Raw genomic sequence first — 19,704 nt, 5'->3', positions numbered from 1 at the left:
TAGAACAGGCTTCCCAGGGAAGTGATTGTGGCACCAAGCCTGATGGAATTCAAGAAGCATTTGGGCAATGCTCTCAGACATAGCATTTGTTTTTTTGGGTGGTGCTGTGTGTAGGAATTGGAACTGTGGGTCCTTTCCAACTCAGGTTATTCTATGATTTTATGATTCTTATGCAGCTTTCAGTGACTTTGGATGATACTTGTTACAATGTGTATGTATTTACTATTTTATTTCTTCTTAGATATTTCATTGATCATAACACAGAAGAAGATAGGTATTTCACCATTGATGCTAATACTGGGACCATTAAGACTGCCAAGATCTTTGACAGAGAGGAAACACCTTGGTACAACATCACAGTGGCTGCTTCTGAGATAGGTAAAGAACGTATGTGGTACATAGTATTAAAAAAAAAAAAAAAAGCCTATGTGATTCCACCTATGTAAATTTATCATGTTTTTCTTTATGTGGTAGAAGGATGCCTTTTTACCCAGGAACAGTTCCAGGCAGTCAGTGGCCTAAAATGAACAGTTTGTCCTATTTGTTTATCATACTTTTATATATCCTAGAAGACAACACTGTATAGTATTGTTTGAGAAATTCATCCTTTCTTATCTACGATTAATTGTTGGTAAATATGCCAATATTAATTCATTGATATCGATCAGGTGTCTAGCAGTTGCTGATTGACAAGTTGAATGTCTGGCTTTTTACTACGCAAATTTTCAAGTAAAGATACAATAAATACTTGCCTATGCATTCGAAAGGCCTCAAAGTCTGATGAATTTCCATTGCCTCAGACAACCCCTTTAACAGTCAAAAAATGTCTATGTAGTCCCAGACAGACATTTTTATATGAGGTAGGGACAATTTTTAAGAAATGAAGAATTCTGGTAACTTTTTTATTACAGAGTCCTTACTTAGACACAGTCAAAGTTTTAGAGGTTAAAAAAAATGAAAATCAACTAACTAAATGGAAAAAAAAAAGAATCCCATGTTGGATCAATAAATTCAGTCTTGCTGAGTACTCTCAGTGATGCCATCATTCAGTGGAAAGGGATTTTGATCAAAATTTGTAACTTTTATTTTATTTTATTTTATTTTATTTTATTTTATTTTATTTTATTTTATTTTATTTTATTTTATTTTATTTTATTTTATTTATTCCAGCATTGTCAGATGACACTTTACAGGTTTTACTTATAACAAGTGCCAGTGACATAAGTGAGATCCCTTTGCTTTCATCTGTTTCATTTCCAGGTTAAAACATAATCTATTTTTTGCCATTACATTGCTAGCACATACTACAGAATTAATAGCATGTACGGGTTTTATAAGGACAACAAACTGTTTTTGATTATTGCACTTGCTGTTGCAACTGAGTTTACATTTTGAAATAAGTAAATTTCTATAGTAAATAGTGAAATCTAGAGTTTTATGGTTAGCCCTTTGCAAAAGGTAACCACTGCACTTCAGTGTGCTTGACAGTGTGTTTGTATATCTGTTATTTCAGTGCAGCATGAAATTAAATATAATTTAGGCCTAATCATAAGCAGGTGCATAATAAGTGGTAGTTTTAATTAAGATTTAAAAGCCACATTGGGACATACTAAAAACAGGCATAGTCACTAGGCTTTTTTGGAAAACATCCAAGTATGATTTTTTTGCAGAAATAAATCTCAATAGCATTAAACTGAAATGTAGCTTTCTGCATTAGTTATTTCATATAGTCAAGTGATTGGTAGTTCACATACCGTGCTGAGAAAGGTTATATTTATATGTAAAAGAAAATTTTATGAATAATGAGGATGAAATACTTCTTTTTTTTTTTTTTTTTTTTTTTTTTTCTTTCCTAAGGCAGACTGCTTAGAATTCCCCATTCAAGGTGTTACTTGTTACACAAATACACAGGTCTTGCTTTTTCCCCTGTGTTGCATTTGTTACTGTTACAGTTGGGGTTGGGAAGATAAGTAAATATATGACATCAACTTGAATAACAATTCATTTATGAAAAATGGAAGAGAGAACAGTGAGGAAGAGATAGACAGCAGACAGGTGACAAGCAGCCTAAAAGCAGACAGCTTTTCTTTGTGTCTACTTCTTTGCCCATTTTCTTACATACACTAAATTGAAAATTATAACACTGCTATAGTCTTCCAAATCCATTATAGAAACAATAATTGTATCTACATTTTGTGCATACAGAATGAAGGCCAGAACTCTTAAGTACTATCTATTGCATAGCTACAGCCTTTTATGGCTTTCATTTTCAAGTCCATGCACAAGGCATGGCAGAACTAAGACTGAAGCTGAAAAATAGGTGGAGCACTATGACCAAAATGTGTTTTAGGTGTGAGAGTGGTATTCTTCAAATTCACCTGGTGTTGAAGAAGGCATTTGTAGCTTTTGCCCAGAGAAGTTTTGGATGCCCCATCCCTGGAGGTATTTAAGACTAGGCTGGACAAGGCCCTGAGCAACCTGATCCAGTGGGGGGCATCCCTGTCCATGGAACTGGGTGATTTTTATGGTCCCTTCCAACCCAAGCCATTCTATGATTCTGACACGATTTGCTTAACCAGGAACACCACAGAATCTGCAAAGCCCAGAATGTACTGTTTCAAAAATAAGAGGTGTTCTGTGGAAAAAAAGTTATCGTTAGGCATAGGAATAGGTTGTCCAGGGAAGTGGTTGAGTCACCATCCCTGGAGGTCTTTAAAAGACGTTTAGATGTAGAGCTTAGTGATATGGTTTACTGGAGGACTTGTTAGTGTTGGGTCAGAAGTTGGACTAGATGATCTTGGAGGTCTCCTCCAAACTAATGATTCTGTGATTCTGTTATAATTAGTTTCTTGAAGTGTTTTCCTCTTTACTTAGCACCACACATTAGTGACAGAATTCTGTTTCTACTGATCATACTTCTAGTTATCCTGCTTCTTTTATACAAAGAAAATTTAGAAGCAACATCATATTTCTAGATTCAAATTTATGATATCTACATGATTCACCCATATTGTTTCTGAACTCTTCCTAAAAAGTTTACTTTCACAATTAGTTTCAGTGTGTCATGTACACGCAGCATTGATCGAATGTCCCCTGTGAAATCAGTGGAAGCTGCACCACTTTCCTCTGTGGAAATAATGTTGACGTAATGATCAGTGATTTTTCTGTTTGCATAGACAGGGCCCAAAGCACAGCAGTGTTCACTGCTGGGAGAACGGGACAATCCTTTTTCTCTTTGACATGCACTGTTCTTCAACAGCAGCATACAGTGAATGGAAGCAGTGGGATTTTGCTGTCCAGAGCATGCCATTGAAGCTGTTCCTTCGGTTGTTTCAGTACTAGCACTTCCTGAAAACTCCTTGTGGCATTAGGGAATAAGAAAGATATTAAAATAATACTGTGTTTTATATTGAAGGAACTACAGACTGTTTGGGGTGTGGGGAAGGATTGAAAGTTGTTGGTAATAGGATTTAAAAATACAGTTTCACTTAGAATTATTCACATTTCATTAGCTCGTTAGAATTCTCTGAAAGAGTTTATAAAGCAGTTTTTGAAAAAGGGAGGGGATACGATTTACTGGGCTCTGTTAAAGGCTTTTGATCAACTCTTTGCCAAGAGTAATGGAAATAAGAAAACACAGAGCAAGGATGAGATATTTTGAGGAATGATGTGCAATCCATCAATTAGAAGTCTTTGTAATTGTATTATATGTAAAATGAGCAACAAGTTATTAAGTGAGATTCACAAGTAATGCCTCTAGTAAAATTTAAGGAAGACTTTGAGAAGCTCACATAAGAAAAAGGCATTGAATTATGGGATAGATAAATGAACAGTGAGGTAGATTGAAAACTGTCTGAAATGGCAGGCACAAAGGGTACTGATCAGGAGCCAATACTGGATGCAGTACTGTTTAATCTCTTCATTAATGACCTAGTTTATGGGACAGAGTGCACTCTCAGCAAGTGTATAAATGACACAAAACTGGGGTAATGGCTGATACTCCGTAGAGTTGTGCTTCCCTCCAGAAAGATCTCAACAGACTAGAGAAATGAGTGAACTGGAACTTTATAAAAGTTCAATAAAAGGAGTCCAGAACCTCAAGAAGAGTAACCCTATGCACCAGTGGACAGCTAACTGGCTGGGTAGCAGCTTTTCAGACAAGGACATGGGGGTCCTGGTGGACAACAACTTGAACATAAGTCAGCAGTGTGCTCCTGAGTCATCCAGCAACATCCTACAGTGCATGAGGAGGAGCTGGCAAGTCAAGGGAGGTGATCCTTCCCTCTACACAGCACTGTTAAGACCAAATCTGGAGTGCTGGGTCCAGGTCTGGGCTCAGCTGTACAAAAGAGAAGTGGAGTAGCTGGATCAAGGCCAGTGAAAGTGCGTGAAATCATTAAGGGACAGGAGTATCTGTCATACTGTTTATATGTCTTTCATATTTGCTTCTATGCACATGCCTTATACTAACTTCAGAAAAAAAAGATACCGAAGTGTTGAATTAGAGCAACATCTCAATGGCAAAACATGCTATGCCCTGTGATTTTTTATTGAAAGGATCCCAGAAAAATACAGGTATTAGAAAATCTACATAAAGAAATAATATTCAGAAATATTTTCATAGAGTAAACCCTGTTCAGAACTGAAATATGTGAAAAAGCAGGACAGCTTACAAAAATAAGAGTTTTCAACAGTACCTTGCAAGAATTATGATAAAAGGATTAAAGTCAATTCTCATTTTAATATAAACCATTTTTTGTTTGTTTGTTTGTTTTATTTGTTTGTTTTGTTTTCCTCAGTTTTGGTAGAAACAGAAACAGTAACCTAGAAAGGTTATATAGAGGAAAACGGGAAGCACAGGGAGAAATAATTTGTAGCAGAAACATATTAAAAAATGAAATCTTGAATGAATATTGAAAGCGCTATAATTGCATAAAATAAATAGATTATTAGACTGAGGTGCAGTTAGGTATTTTCTTCAGGTGCAGAGAGATATTTTCACCTCATATTGCCATCAGTGAACACCAAGATAAGCAAAGAGTTTGGCAGTCCTTTTTTGATGTTTAATGGTACACTACAGCAAAAAAAAGAGGTTTCTCAATTTTTGTTAGGATATTAAAATTTGTGTTACTGATAGCACTATGTAAGACAGTCATATGGAGAATGAGAACTGAAGATGGAATGAAGGTGTAAAATAAGCAGAATAAACCTGTTAATGCTATTTAAAGGTACACTGATTTATTTTACAAGAAGTGAACAAGATATTATGAGAAGCAAAATCAAAATCCAAAAACACACAATTCAATTTTTTTGTGTTTTGAAATACATGAAAACAACATATGCATTGCCTGAAGGAAATATGCAGTAATATCTTCCTACCATATATCATTGAAAGAATTAGAAAAGGGCAAGAACTGACGACATTTTATTTTCTCACTTCAAACTTTTCCCCATAATCAAGACTGTCTTTAGTACTTTGTGTCAAAAAAAAAAAAAAAAAAAAGTAATTGAAAATAAATTGAACCCTTTTCAAGTTCTAACAGAAGGTAATATAGTAACAAAGTGCTGTTAGAGTGTCGTAATCTCCTAAACCCTCTGTATATGGTGGACAGCAGGATGATTTAATGCTAGTGAGTTTGTTGCTGGCTTTGTGTCTTAGTGTTTCCTTGAAGTGACTTTTTCCTTACGCTGAAAACAGAATTTTTTAGAGTGATTTCTAGTCTGTATTTTTTTCTTCAAAACTAATTTATTTATTTATTTTGATGCAACAGAGTACACATAAATAATGAAAATAACTTAATTGATTTGACATCAGCAGAGAAAAATTTTGTCTTATGTATTGTTTTGATACATTTCTGATTTAGATATAGATACATTACAAAAGCAGACATTATAGTGTTCCCTTAAGGCCACCACCCTTCTCTCCCACCTCAAGAAAAAAAATAAAATCACACTCATTCTTCATTTTTTTACTTCACTTGCATTCAGCCTCCTAGCTCAGTTACAGAAAGAGTTTTGGTATTGATAAGAATTACTTTATGTTTTCCAAGAAACAGAGTCTGCCGCAAAAGTATTTCCTACTTTTAAAATTGAAGTTGATTTTTTAAAAGGCAAAGTCTGTGTTCTACGACTACTTTTTTCATGAAGTAGTGACAAATAGGATAGCTATTATCTTTTTAATGACAAGATCTAAACACAATATTGGTACCCTATCCACACTTCCAATGATGCAGTTTATTTCCAGCCTTGATAAATAGCCTACTAATGGACCATGAAATCATAATAATTTCATTTGTAGCAAAATCTCCTATAGCATTCCTAAACAATAAGTAAAACCAACACAAAACTCCTTATAAAAACAGTTGTCTAAAGGCAGCTAGTTCTCCATCCTGATCAAGAAGTGATGCTTCTAGTTCTGTGCTTACTTCCCTGTTTATCTCAGTTTAGTCATTTCCTTCAAGGCATGACAAATTTTCTTCTCTGTTTCTTTGGGGAAAGGTATCATGAGGATATTCTTATGTTTTCGTCTGTAAGTATGTTTCATAGGATATGGCTCTTCCTGAACTCCCTTGGTGTTCCAGTTGAGTCTACATTTAACAAAGTTTATTCACCATCTCCCTTGGGCTCTGATACTTGCAATGATGATGGTAGCTATCAGGATGGGTCCCCAAAGAAGAGGCCATCTTTGGGATCACATGACATTTTTCCCTTCAGGCTTTGTGAATCAGTACCAGAATTTCCAAATGGATCCTTTCACAGAGCCAGTGCAGTTTGTGGTGCCCTGATCTACTCAGGAGGTGAGCACCAGTATTGTCTGTGAGATGCAGAATTTTGCTTGCATTAAGGATGAGGGAGACACCAACATGAGAGTGCTAAATGTTTTGTCTGATGCAGAGCTATTACTACTAATAATCCTCTTCTTGTTGCTGCTTCTACTGCTATCACTACTATGATGATCCAAGTGATGAGTGCCTTTAGGTTTGTGTTCATCAATGAAAAGTCAACAAAAAATAAAATATTGCCTATCTAATTTCAGTTAACAGTATTTAAAAGTACCCATGACCTTAAAAGAGCAGAATAGAATGTTACTCTTATGACTAGGTTCTGAGTAATTTTCTCATTACCAGAAAATGTACCTTGTTGTAAGGTATACCCTAAACTAAACCAAATATTTTCTGAATATTACTCTCACTTACATACAAAGCATTCTTTTATCATTTCACTTCCATTTCTCTAGTATATTTTATCCTTCCTACATCTGTATTCTAATACATCAAAACTAATCTGTAAAAGGTAATTAAGATGTATACCTTCTACTTCTCTTGAAAAAACACCAGAAAAGATCACAGAATCACAGAACTGTAGGGGTTAGAAGGGACCTCGAAAGATCATCGGGTCAAACCCCCCTGCCAAAGCAGGTTCCTCAGAGCAGGCTGCCCAGGTAGGCGTACAGACAGGCCTTAAATATTTCTAGAGAAGGAGACTCCACAACCTCCATGGGCAGCCTGTTCCAATGCTCCGTCACCCTCACTGTGAAGAAGTTCTTTTGCATGTCAGTGCGGAACTTCCTGTGCTGTAACTTGCAGCCATTGCCCCTTGTCCTATCCCCACAAACCACTGAAAAGAGGTTGGCTACATCCTTCTGTCCCGCATCCCTCAGATATTTATATACGTTGAGGAGATCCCCTCTCAGTCTTCTTTTCTCCAGGCTGAGCAGACCCAGGTCTCTCAGCCTTTCTTCACAGGGAAGATGCTCCATGCCCCATATCATCTTTGTGGCCCTCCACTGGACTCCTTCCAGGAGATCCCTGTCTTTCTTGTACCAGGGAGCCCAGAACGGGACACAGTACTCCAGGTGAGGCCTGACAAGGGCAGAGTAGAGGGGGAGGATCACGTCCCTTGACCTGCTGGCCACGCTCCTTTTAATGCACACCAGGATCCCATTAGCCCTCTTGGCCACAAGGGCACAGTGCTGGCTCATGGTCAATCTGTCGTCCACCAGGACCCCCAGGTCCTTCTCCTCAGAGCTCCTCTCCAGCAGGTCGTCCCCCAACCTGATACTTCGGGTTGTTCCTTCCCAGGTGCAGGACTCTACACTTGCTCTGATTAAACCTCATTTGGTTTCTTCCTGCCTATCTCTCCAGCCGGTCCAGGTCTTGCTGAATGGCAACACAGCCTTCTGGCGTGTCAGCCACTCCTCCCAGCTTTGTGTCATTGGCGTACTTGCTGAGGGCAGACACGATTCCCTCATCAAGGTCGTCGATGAAGATGTTGAACAAGACCGGACCCAACACCAACCCCTGGGGAACACCGCTAGTCACAGGCCTCCAGCCAGACTCTGCTCCGCTGATCACTACCCTCTGAGCTTGGCCAGTCACCCAGCTCTCAACCCACCTTGCTGTACCATGTACCATGTACCATCTACCACCAGGTAGATGACATCCACTGCTCTCCCCCTATCTACCCAGCTGGTGATGCCATCAGAGAAGGCAACGAGGTTGGTCAAGCACAACTTCCCCTTGGTGAATCCATGCTGACTACTCCTCATAACATTCTTCTCTTCCAATTGCTTGGTGATGGCATCCAGAACAAGCTGCTCCAATACCTTTCCAGCGACAGAGGTGAAACTGACTGGCCTGCAGTTTCCTGGATCCTCCTTCCTGCCCTTCTTGAAGACCGGAGTGACATTGGCTATCTTCCAGTCTTCAGGCACCTCACCCATTCTCCAGGACCTTTCAAAGATGATAGAGAGCAGTTTGGCGATCACATCTGCCAGCTCCCTTACCGCATGCGGATGCATCCCATCAGGCCCACTCAGACGCTCCCAAACCACTCTCATGTCCACCAGGGGGGAGCCCTCCATTTCCCAGACCCTTTGTCCTATTGCCAGGAGCGAGGAGTCCCGGGGAAGTGTCCTTGAAGCAAAGACTGAAGCAAAGAAAGCATTCAGTATCCCTGCCTTCTCAGCGTCTCCCTTGACCAGGACACCCCCCTCATTCAGCAACAGACCCACATAATGCCTAGTCTTCCTCTTGCTGTTTACATACTTGAAAAAACCCTTATTATCCTTTATCTCTTTTACAAGCCTCATCTCTAGGTCAGCTTTAGCCTTCCTTGTCACATCCCTGCAGGCCCTGACAACACATCTATACTCCTCCCAAGAGGACAGGCCCTTTTCCACATTTCATAGACCTTCCTCTTCCTTTTGATCTTATCGATGAGCTCCTTGCTCATCCATGCAGGTTTCCTGCCCCCCTTCCGTGATTTCCTATTCCTCGGGATGCACCGATCCTGAGCATGGAAGTAGTGCTGCTTAAATGTAGCCCAGCTCTCACAAGCACCCTTGCCTTCTAGCAACCTATCCCATGAGATACTCCCAAGCAGGTCCTGGAAGAGGTCGAAGTTGGCTCTTCGAATGTCCATGGTTGCAATCCTGCTTTTAGCCTTACTTCCTTTGCCTAGTTCCATCTGGAACTCCACCATCTCATGGTCGCTGCATCCCAAGCTGCCCCCAACCTACACATCCCAAACAAGGCCATCCCTGTTGGTAAGAACAAGGTCCAGGAGCACCCCCCGCCTCGTTGACTCCTCCACCACCTGCATCAGAAAATGGTCTTCAATGCATTGTAGGAACCATTTGGACTGCGCGTTCCTAGCTGAGTTGCTTACCTAGCAGATGTCTGGGTAATTGAAGTCCCCCATGAGAACCAGTGCTTGTGATCGTGAGGCTACTACCAGCTGCTTGTAGAAGGCCTCATCGACTTCCTCCTCTTGATCTGGTGATCTGCAGTATACCCCCACAATGGTGTCCCCCATACCAGCCCACCCCTTAATTCTTACCCACAAGCTCTCCACTTGTCCTTCACCGTCCCCCAGCTGAAGCTGGGTACACTCTAATTGCTCCCTCACATAAAGGGCAACCCCACCCCCTCACTTCCCCAGCCTTTCCTAAAGAGGACATAGCCCTCCATGAGAGTGTTCCAGTCATGCGAGCTGTCTCACTACGTCTCTGCGATTGCAATGAGATTGTGGCCCTGCGAACAAACACAGATCTCGAGCTCATGCTGTTTATTTCCCATGCTCTGCGCATTGGTATATAGGCACAATAGGGACGCAGCAGACACAGTTACCCCTGGAGGGATGCAAGAAGAAGATACTGGCCGGGGGATTGGGAATGCTACCTTCTCTGAGGAGCCCTGAGACAATCCTATGGGAGAGCTCAGATGTTTTTCCCTGTCTTCAGCAGTGACAGTAGTGACGACTTCCCCCAGCCCTTCTCAGTCACCTTTAGCTCCCCTCCCTTCCCCCATCAAACCTATTTTAAAGCCCAGGTAATCAGCTCAGAGAGCTTGCTCCCCAACACACTTGTGACCCACTTGCTCAGTTGGTGTCTGTCCGTAGCCCACATACCCGGCCTCTCAAAGGACGGCCCAAGATTAAAATACCCAAATCCCTGATCCAGACACCACCCCCTCAGACAGTCATTTACCTGTCCTGTTCTGCTCCTTTTATCTGCATCCCAGTCACCCAGAAGGAGGACAGAGGAGAACACTACCTGCACCCCCAATCCATTCAACAACCTCCCCAGGGATGCAAAGTCCTTTTTAATATTCTTCATTTTTCTAATAGCAGCTTCCCGGGATCCAACCTGAATGACGAGAGGATAGTAGTCCTCTGGTTTAATGAGTCATGGCAGAGCCTTCCTAACGTCTCTGACACGTGCCCCAGGAAGATGGCACACTTCTCTGGCTAGGTTATTTGGGTGGCAGATAGGAGCCTCAGTGCCCCTCACCAAGGAGTCTCCAGTCACCAGGACTCTCTGCTCTTTTTTTTTTTTTTTGTGGCACAGGTTACAATGTGGTGCTCCATCTGGCCCTGATCCTTATGTTTTGCACTTCCCCCAATCTTGACTCTCTTCTCGGGGTTGCTTCCTGGGTTCGGACTACTGTCCAGACCCTCAGCCTCTTCCACAACCTCCCTGAGAGCCTCAAATCTATTTCCCAGGGACAGCGTGGGGGTAGGTGGCACCATGGGTGTCGGGGGCAGATGTCTCTTTCTGTTCCAACCTAAGACAAGGGTCCAGCCCCTTGTCTCTTGTGGACAGTCTAGCCCTCTGTTCCGCATGTGTTCAACGGGGGCAGCCTCTACCCCTTGTCGGGACATAGGAGAGGGCTGCCAAGCAACAGCAGGGGCAGGGAGACCCCTCCTATCTGTCACCCTCAGAGACTCCCTCAGGCTGCTGATTTCTCACTGCAGCCCAGCCACCTGCTTGAGGAGTCCCTGAAGCAGGGCACACCTGCACCTGTGACAGCGCTCTCCTCCCTCATGGCCCAGATTGGCCTCCAGATTCTGGAGTTCCCCGCAGTCATCTGTCTGGACTACCACCTCCGCCCTCAGGGGATCCACCTGGGTGCCCACGTGATCCCAGAGGGGCAGCATCTCCTCCATTTGGGTTGCTACCTTGGACTGACCGCTGCGATGGGTGCCCACCATGGCAAGGTCTAGGTTCTCCTCCCTGCCCCACTTGAACTGTCTGCACTACCTGCCAAGCCAGTCCTGTTAGCACGTTCAGTTTGCAGCGCTTCTGGGTCGCGGCACTCTCTAGGGACTACTTTTATAACGCCAGGGGTGGGTGGGCTGTTGCACCCCTGGCTCCACCCTCAGCTCCTCAGCGCCCACAGCGGCACAAGCACAGCACCTGCCTGCTTGGGGGGGGGGGGGGGGGGGGGGGGGGGGCAGGGCTGCTGCTCTGTTTGGGGTTGGCTTCGTTCATCTCCCTGCCAGGAGCCCTCACTGCAGCCGATCCCTGCGTGGTTCCCGGTCGAATGACAAGAATGACGAGATTCCCAAATATTGAATTGATTCCCAAATATTGAATTGATTTGAATGATCAAATGATGAGATGGATGGCTGAACTTCCCAAATATTGATTTGCCTCAAAAGGTCTTGAAAAGCTGTAAAGAGGAGAAAAAAAAATATTGCAGTGATTAAGATCAATATTTAATATTAATAATGGCAAAGCATAGCCATTTATTATGACCCTAAACTAGGTGAATATTTTTGTGCTAGATCATGAAATTTGTAAAATTATTCATTTTCAATCCTTCACCCTGTTAAAATAGTTCAGGTTTACTCTGGGTTATATTATTCACTCAGCTTTTATAGCAAGTGTTACACTGTAGCAATGTAACAACTAAAACACACACACAAAATATAGCAGACTGTTGACATCAGGACTGTTATTCTGAATGTCTCCCAGGTTCAATTTGTTTTCATAAAGACCATGGAAATTTTGTTAATATGAAAGGGAAGTCTGGAACAGCAGAAGATGTATTAAAAAGAAGCTTTCTTCTTAAACGGAGGTTTTAATGTTTGCCTACATAAATTAATTGAGGAGATGCATCCGGCTTCCAGACTGGCTGCTGATAAGGACTTCTGCAAGTTCAGAGACAACCTGCTGGTTGAGGGGCTGATACTCAATAAAACTAATTTGCTTTACAGATATTTCACAGAATCACAGAATCATCTAGGTTGGAAGAGACCTCCAAGATCATCTAGTCCAACCTCTGGCCTAACACTAACAAGTCCTCCACTAAACCATATCACTAAGTTCTACATCTAAACGTCTTTTAAAGACCTGCAAGGATGGTGATACCACTTCCCTGGGCAGCCTATTCCAATGCCTAAACGACCCTTTCAGTAAAGAAGTTCTTCCTAACATCCAACCTAAAGCTCCCCTAGGCACAACTTTAGCCCATTCCCCCTCACCCTGTCACCAGGCATGTGGGAGAATAGACCGACCCCTACTTCACTACAGCCTCCTTCAAGGTACCTATAGGGTGCAAGGTACCTATAGGGTGCAATAAGGTTGCCCCTGAGCTTCCTCCTCTCCAGGCTGAACAACCTCAACTCTCTCAGCCACTCCTCATAAGACTTGTTCTCCAGACCCCTCACCAGCTTTGCTGCCATTCTCTAGACTCACTCAAGCTCTTCGATGTCCTTCTTGTAGCGAGGGGCCCAAAACTGAACATTGTACTCAAGGTGTGGCCTCACTAGAGCTGAGTACAGGGGGACAATCACTTCCCTAGACCTGCTTGTGATGCTGTTGGTCTTCTTGGCCACCTGATCACACTGCTGGCTCATATACAGCCAACTATCAACCAATACTCCAAAGTCCTTCTCTGCCAGGCAGCTTTCTAACCACCCATCTCTCAGACTGTAGCTCTGCTTGGGGTTGTTGTGCCCCATGTGCAGGACCCAGCACTTGACCTTGTTGAACTTCATGCAGTTGACCTCAGCCCATGGGTCCAGCCTATCCAGATCCTCCTGCAGAGCCTTCCTATCCTTGAGCAGATCGACACACATCCTTAACTTGGTGTCATCTGCAAACTTACTGAGGGTACACCCAATCCTCTCATCCAGATCATTGATAAAGATGTTAAAGAGAACTGGCCCTGGTGCTGAGCCCTGGGGGACTCCACTAGTGACCAGCCTCCAACTGGATTTAACTCCATTCACCATGACTCTTTGGGCCCAGCTACCTAGCCAGTTTCTAACCCAATGAAGTGTACACGAGATTTAGTATTCTGGCAAAATAAATACTTATTCTGGGAAAAATCTCAAGTGTAAGACAGCAAGAACAATGTTTCTGCTTCATTTACTTCTTAAAACAGTGAGCATTCACTTCAAAAAATCTACTCTTGAGGCATAATGATAATAGGATACAGAATGGATCTGGCTGATTTGTAATGCACAGGTCTGAAATACATGTCAGCACTGATTATCTCAAAACTGGAAATCTGCCAAACTATTGAAATACATGTTTGTAATTAAATTTTTCTAATTAACAAAAATGCACTACTGAAAGGACCAGTTATCAGAGTATTTTGGGGCATGCAGGTAAGTTGCACACCTACAATAGACTGGTGTTTGTATTTATTTTACAATAAAACAAAACAAAACACAACCTGAAAAAATATACTTGTAAGGTCCCTCTTAATTTATTCTCATTCTCTTCTCCCTTTATAAACTGTGCTATCATCTTGCATAGACATTGATGTAGTATACATAATCTGACAAACCTCAGGACAGTTTTGGTAAGTGGCATTAATACTTCCCTTATTAGCATTTTACAGTGAGTGGGCAGTCTGTATGGAAGTTTGCCTGTAAAGGTCAAAGATCCCATAAGGTAACTGCTTCCAGAAATATACTAATAATTCCCTGCATTCTTTTGAATTGGTAAGATAAATATGAATTCCTTGTACTGCAAAACAGCTGCAGAAAAAATATAGGTAAACTCTCTGAATCTCCATGAAGTCTCTGGGAAAATAATGCAAATTTAACAGACTGGATTAAGACTGCACTGTGTAGCAGTGACAAGCATACAAGAGGGTTCTGTTCAGGATGGGGAAAGGGGTGTGACATACTGTACTAAAGGAAAGGAAATTGTCTGTCTTTTACCACATAGTGTAATAAAACATTTGACCTTCCTTCAGTTCCAAACATTCCAGAACAACAGAAAGTTCACTGTCTCTGGTACCTTTTGCCCTGCGTTCTTCCTGCTTTCTTGCCCTGTTCCTCCTATTATTATGCGCAATTACAGCTTTGAGGATGGGCCTGCTTTGAGTGGGGAGTCTGGACCAGTGACCTCCAGAGGTCCATTTCAATTAAGATTTTTCAGTGATGCTATGAATACCTAGTAGTCACAAATTATTTTGCCATCGGGCAAAAGCTTCTTCTGGCTTTTTCTGGTGTGAAAATTGGTGTTGCCTTCACTGGAGTTTGTGAAGCCACTCCCAAATGGGTTTATTCCTTAATCCTTTACTATGATCTCTGCCTTTTCTCTCCTTACTCTGCTTCTGTGTGCTGTCCTTTTCTTTGTGTCCTTCCCATACTTTCTAGTTCACACACTGACCAGACTATGTGCTAGAGCCTCCCAGTCTCAAGAACAAGACTCCTTTGAGTTATAGATTACCTCTAGATCATCTATTGCAAGATATCATGTCCTATAATTGTAATTAGAGGGTTTTTGTAATTGGATTATCTGATAGCATTGATGGAGCAAGCTATCTAAATGATATTGTAAGCTATATTTGAGTCAACAATAAAATCTCTTCAATCTTTATTGCTTTGTGCTGTTCTGCACAATCTTATGACGTACCTTAAGAGAAGGACCAAACATTTTTATCTTAATACTCACAGTGCAAAGTCTGCTTGAGAGAAGGTTGTTGTTCTTCCTTCAGTAGTATGAGTAAAGGTAGATGGATGGTTCCTTTCAACCAACTGTTTAGTGAACAGCCAAATATGATTATTCCATACTGTCACTTCTTGTATTCACAAAATTTTAACATTCCTCAAAGATTTCCACTAGAAGCATTTTCTCAATAGAGATCAAAGACCACAGTCTTGCATGAACACGATGGAGATAATCTACTTTAGTATTATGTTATAAAGATGTTCATAGTTTTCATGTAAAAATGAAAATACCAACATTCAAGGAAAAATGAACATTCACAGCAAGAAAGTAGAATTTGCAAATCCATAACTGTCTTCTGAATGTATTCTTATAAGTTCTAATGCTGACATTAATTGGGAATTACAGGGACATTCCTATATTATCTAAGCTAAGTCTTCCTTTTCTGTTTACTATTTTGACCTCACCTCTATTCCCATTTTCTAAGTGCATAATTTCCAAAAGTAAATGAAAATCATCAGATGAACAGAGACATATTAATCAAAAAGAGAATATAAAAAAATATAAAAAGGGCATATAAACCCCAATGTTTTTGACTAGTATCCCAGGTGAAAACAGAGAAGAATAAATTCCTCATTTTGTCAAAATAAACTTCAGTGTTCTTAACTATTTTTCAGTGGGAGGCTACATTAGTGGTGGCTTTGAATCCAAATATGTCTAAACTAATGAATGTTTTTCAGAATTCTCAACAGAAGCCCTCAAAGGCATGACAAATCTAAGGCATTTTGCAAATGATCCTTTTTTGACAGAAACGCACTGTGGATTAATGCAGATAGAAATAACCAGGGTGGATGGAGTTTCGACCATTACACAGGGACAAGCAGTTTTAAAATGTCAATCCATACGACCCTCTTCTTCTATCATGTTGTATGTGAAAGATTGACTTTGCTGTCTTACAGTGATAGTTTAATTTAATTGGTGAAAGTAGAATTAAATTTATTATCTAAAAGACTGATCCTTCCTTACACAGACTTTGGAATATATATTTTAGCTAATTATAAAATGTTCTCATATATAATTCTTTTAAATAAATGCAAATGTCTTGGTACTACTTCACTAGTAGTAAGAACAAGCAAATGATGGATTAAGAAGACTTGTATTTTTCCCCATTTTAACATAGAAATTATATTTTCTGTTTTAACATAGTATATTTTTCAGTAAGTATGTCTATGTATTACGCTTTCAGAGTGTGGGCTCTTTTTGAAGGTGAGCTCTAATACCAATTCAGATCATATATTATTTAACACCATTATTTAAACATTATTTTCTAATTAGTGTGTCACTGACCCTGGATTTCACAGATAATGCAAGACTCATTGACTATGTTGAGTTACAGCATTATAATTTGTGAGAAAGCTTAAATCAAGCTTGGGAAAGTTTTATATATACCAGTGCATTTATGTTTCCATAATATTTTGGTATTTTATTTCCTAACCTCACTGATAGAAAAATAAAAAGGTTAGAATTTGCTCAATACTGTAATGACATTTTAATGTTAATTATAAACAAATTAATCATCTCGTCGCATAGAGTGTGACAGTGTGCAATAACACAAACAGCTTTCTCCCACTTCAATTTCGGAGTTGCTTGAATTTTCACTGATATGACACAACAGTAACATTATGATATAAAGCAAATTTTTACATAACAGTAACTGATACTGGTATTTCCACTCGTTTTATTATTTTTCAAAACAGTTAATGAAGCTCAGCAAAAAGCATCTTTTATTATCTTACTTCAGCTGTATTTAGTTCTCATCTGGTTATTGTGTTAAGAAATCATGTTTAAATTGAGGATGTCACTGAATATTGAATATTTCAGAAAGCTTAATACCCCTTTATGTATTTTGCAGACAATCCTGGGCTAGTGAGCCATGTTCCTGTTGGTGTTAGAATCCTGGATGTCAATGACAACCCTCCAGAGCTCGCCAGAGAGTATGACATAGTTGTCTGTGAGAATGCAAAGCCTGGTCAGGTAACTCTGGCAGTTTTCTTTCTCCCAGTGAGAAAGAAGTATTACTTTATTTGTTTAATGTCACATGTTAGAAGTTTAAATTAGGAACACGATCTAATTCTTCCTGTTTTTATTTTCATAACTCACATGTGACTCAACTTTTTGTATGTATTAGATGGAAGGGAGAAGGTTGGAAATTTATTCAAGGTATTTTTCTTGTAGCTGAAAAAAAATACAACTATCTTCAGTAAAGACAGGCAAAACCTTAATCATGGCAAATAACTGACAGAATTTGATAAGCCACTATCCTGTACAAAATGGATGAAGCAAATTTAACATCTTGAAGTGCCACGTGGGAGCAAGGTTTCAAATGTAATTCAATGAAATGGCTGATTAATGTAGCTGCTATCCGCTCTCTTTGCATGCTGATTGCTCATAAGAGTTAAGATGGAAAGTCACAGTAAGGATGAACCTGTCTGTGCAGCATCGTTATGGAAAACATGCTGAACATTTTTTTTTTCCAAAGTGTGAGCAGAGGGAAGTTCAGAACTAAGACTAAAAAGCAGTCACATTCCAGCTGCTGCTTCTGTGGCTGATGCATTTCATTGCAGTCCAAAGTTGTGACTTTACCAATTTTTTACCAGAATTACCATTTTTGCAGAGGCTGAGGTTTTATCCAGCACTCTTTTTTTTTTTTTTTTTTTCCCTCAAATCTTCCCATGCTATTTTCAATTGCTGTTTATTAGTTCTTGTGCTGAAGGAGAGAAAGAGCAGTTGGTCACTATTTATCATCTCTCTGCCATTCATAAATCTCTAGTATATTTCCTCTTAGACATCTCTTGTCCAGGTTGAAGAGTCCTCTGTAACTTGGACAGGCAGTGATAAAGCCATTCTAGACTTATGATCATACATTCTGTCCTCCTTTAAGCTTTCTCCATTTCCTCTCTATTCACCTTGAGAGAGGAATCAAGATTCAAGACGCAGGAATTCAGTAGTTTGTAGCTTTTACTGTGGTTTATGCTTCAAAGTATATGATGATGATCTCTGCTCTGTTCTCTGTTCCTTTCCCGGTAACTTCTAACAGCTTCTAACATACTTTTAAACCACTAGTAAGCACAGACTGCAAAACACTGCTTGTCTTAATGCCAATAGAAGTAATGGTCAGCTCAGGAACATCATCATGTTTGTGAAGTTAAGTCTTTATGTCTGTGTGTAATGAATTTCACCTGCCTTTGTATTGCCTAGCTACTTGGTATTGGAAGGTCTTTAGTGTCAGCCCTTCTCTTTTCTACCTTGAACTACCTTTCTACTTTCTACCTTTCTACTCAATATCATAAGTAGATTTGGTGGCCTAATTATTGGTACTCTTTATATAAGACATTTATATATATATATACTTAATACACTGATGAACAAGTTGCCCAGCATAAATCTCTGTGGAACATGTCTGTTACCTCCTTTCCTTGTTTTCCAATTTACATGAGACCCCTATTTCTTGCCTTTTTAGTAATTTTTGTGCAAGGATATTCCCTCCTATCTCATGACTGCACGGTTTTCTTCAGTGTTGCTATTGAGACACTTCTCTGAAAGCCTTTGAAAATCTAAGGTCAGCTGAATCACTATTATTAAACTAAAAATAACTTGAAAACCTCAAGTAAAGCCAAATAGGGAACAAGTAGAACTTGTCAAAGACTAATTAAATATATACATTATACAAATATATGTATATATTAAGCATTAATTGCAATTCGTTTATAGATATATGGATATTTAAAAGTATATATAATTTAAGAACAATGCATGTGTTTAATATGTTAAAGCATGCAGCAAAGCCAGCTCAGAATTGCCCTGTTTGCCAGGGGTAGTGGTAGTATTGAGGAGCTAATGTTTCTTATAAACAAAGATTTAGCTTTGCATATGGAAAGATATGAGACAGATGTTTAAAAGATAAATTAAGTTTTACTAAATAGCATTTGCTGAAAACTTGGACTAGCACTATGTTTCTCTCTGGTACTGCTGTTCCAAGTGTGAATGACTCCTGACCTCTGTAGCACTGCAGACTGACAGCCAAGACTAATGCTACCGTGAAGGACTCCACAGACAGTAGTTTAATATGAAAGGTTAGATAAGTGTGCTGTTGTATTTTTAAGCTGCATTAGATACATGACACACACTGATTTTATATGCATTGCATAAAAAGGCTTCAGAAAAGACTGTGATACCCTTGTGCTGTACAGAAGAAAAAAAAAAAAAAAGAAAAAAAAGAAGAAAAAAGTCTCTTGCTCAGATTTTATTGTGTAGTTACATAAAAATGACTGTGTTCAACAAATATTAAAGAGGAACAAATAGACAAGGATTGTAGAATAAGACAACTTGTCTTTTGCTAAAAAGTGTGTCCTGCTGAATACTTTTTAATCACTAAAAGGACAGCGTTTACTCTGAATTATCCATCATCTTGTTAAAATTATTTGTACAATATATCACTAAAGAACAAATTC

General features: G+C 40.0%; 1 protein-coding gene across 2 annotated transcripts in view; it reads left to right on the top strand.

Moving 5' to 3' along the window:
• CDH18 (cadherin 18) overlaps positions 1-19,704 on the top strand; it is a 464,051-nt gene that overhangs the window by 423,853 nt on the left and 20,494 nt on the right. For both annotated transcript variants that reach the window (XM_032183266.1, XM_032183265.1), the window contains exons 10-11: positions 242-378; positions 17,106-17,227. In XM_032183266.1, coding sequence (XP_032039157.1) covers positions 242-378; positions 17,106-17,227 — 259 coding nt within the window. The remainder of the gene's footprint in view (positions 1-241; positions 379-17,105; positions 17,228-19,704) is intronic.

The sequence above is a fragment of the Aythya fuligula genome, chromosome 2 (genome assembly GCF_009819795.1).
Source record: "Aythya fuligula isolate bAytFul2 chromosome 2, bAytFul2.pri, whole genome shotgun sequence".
NCBI lineage: Eukaryota > Metazoa > Chordata > Aves > Anseriformes > Anatidae > Aythya > Aythya fuligula.
Note: the sequence above shows the minus strand (reverse complement) of the source record. Positions and strands in the feature narration are given on the sequence as shown.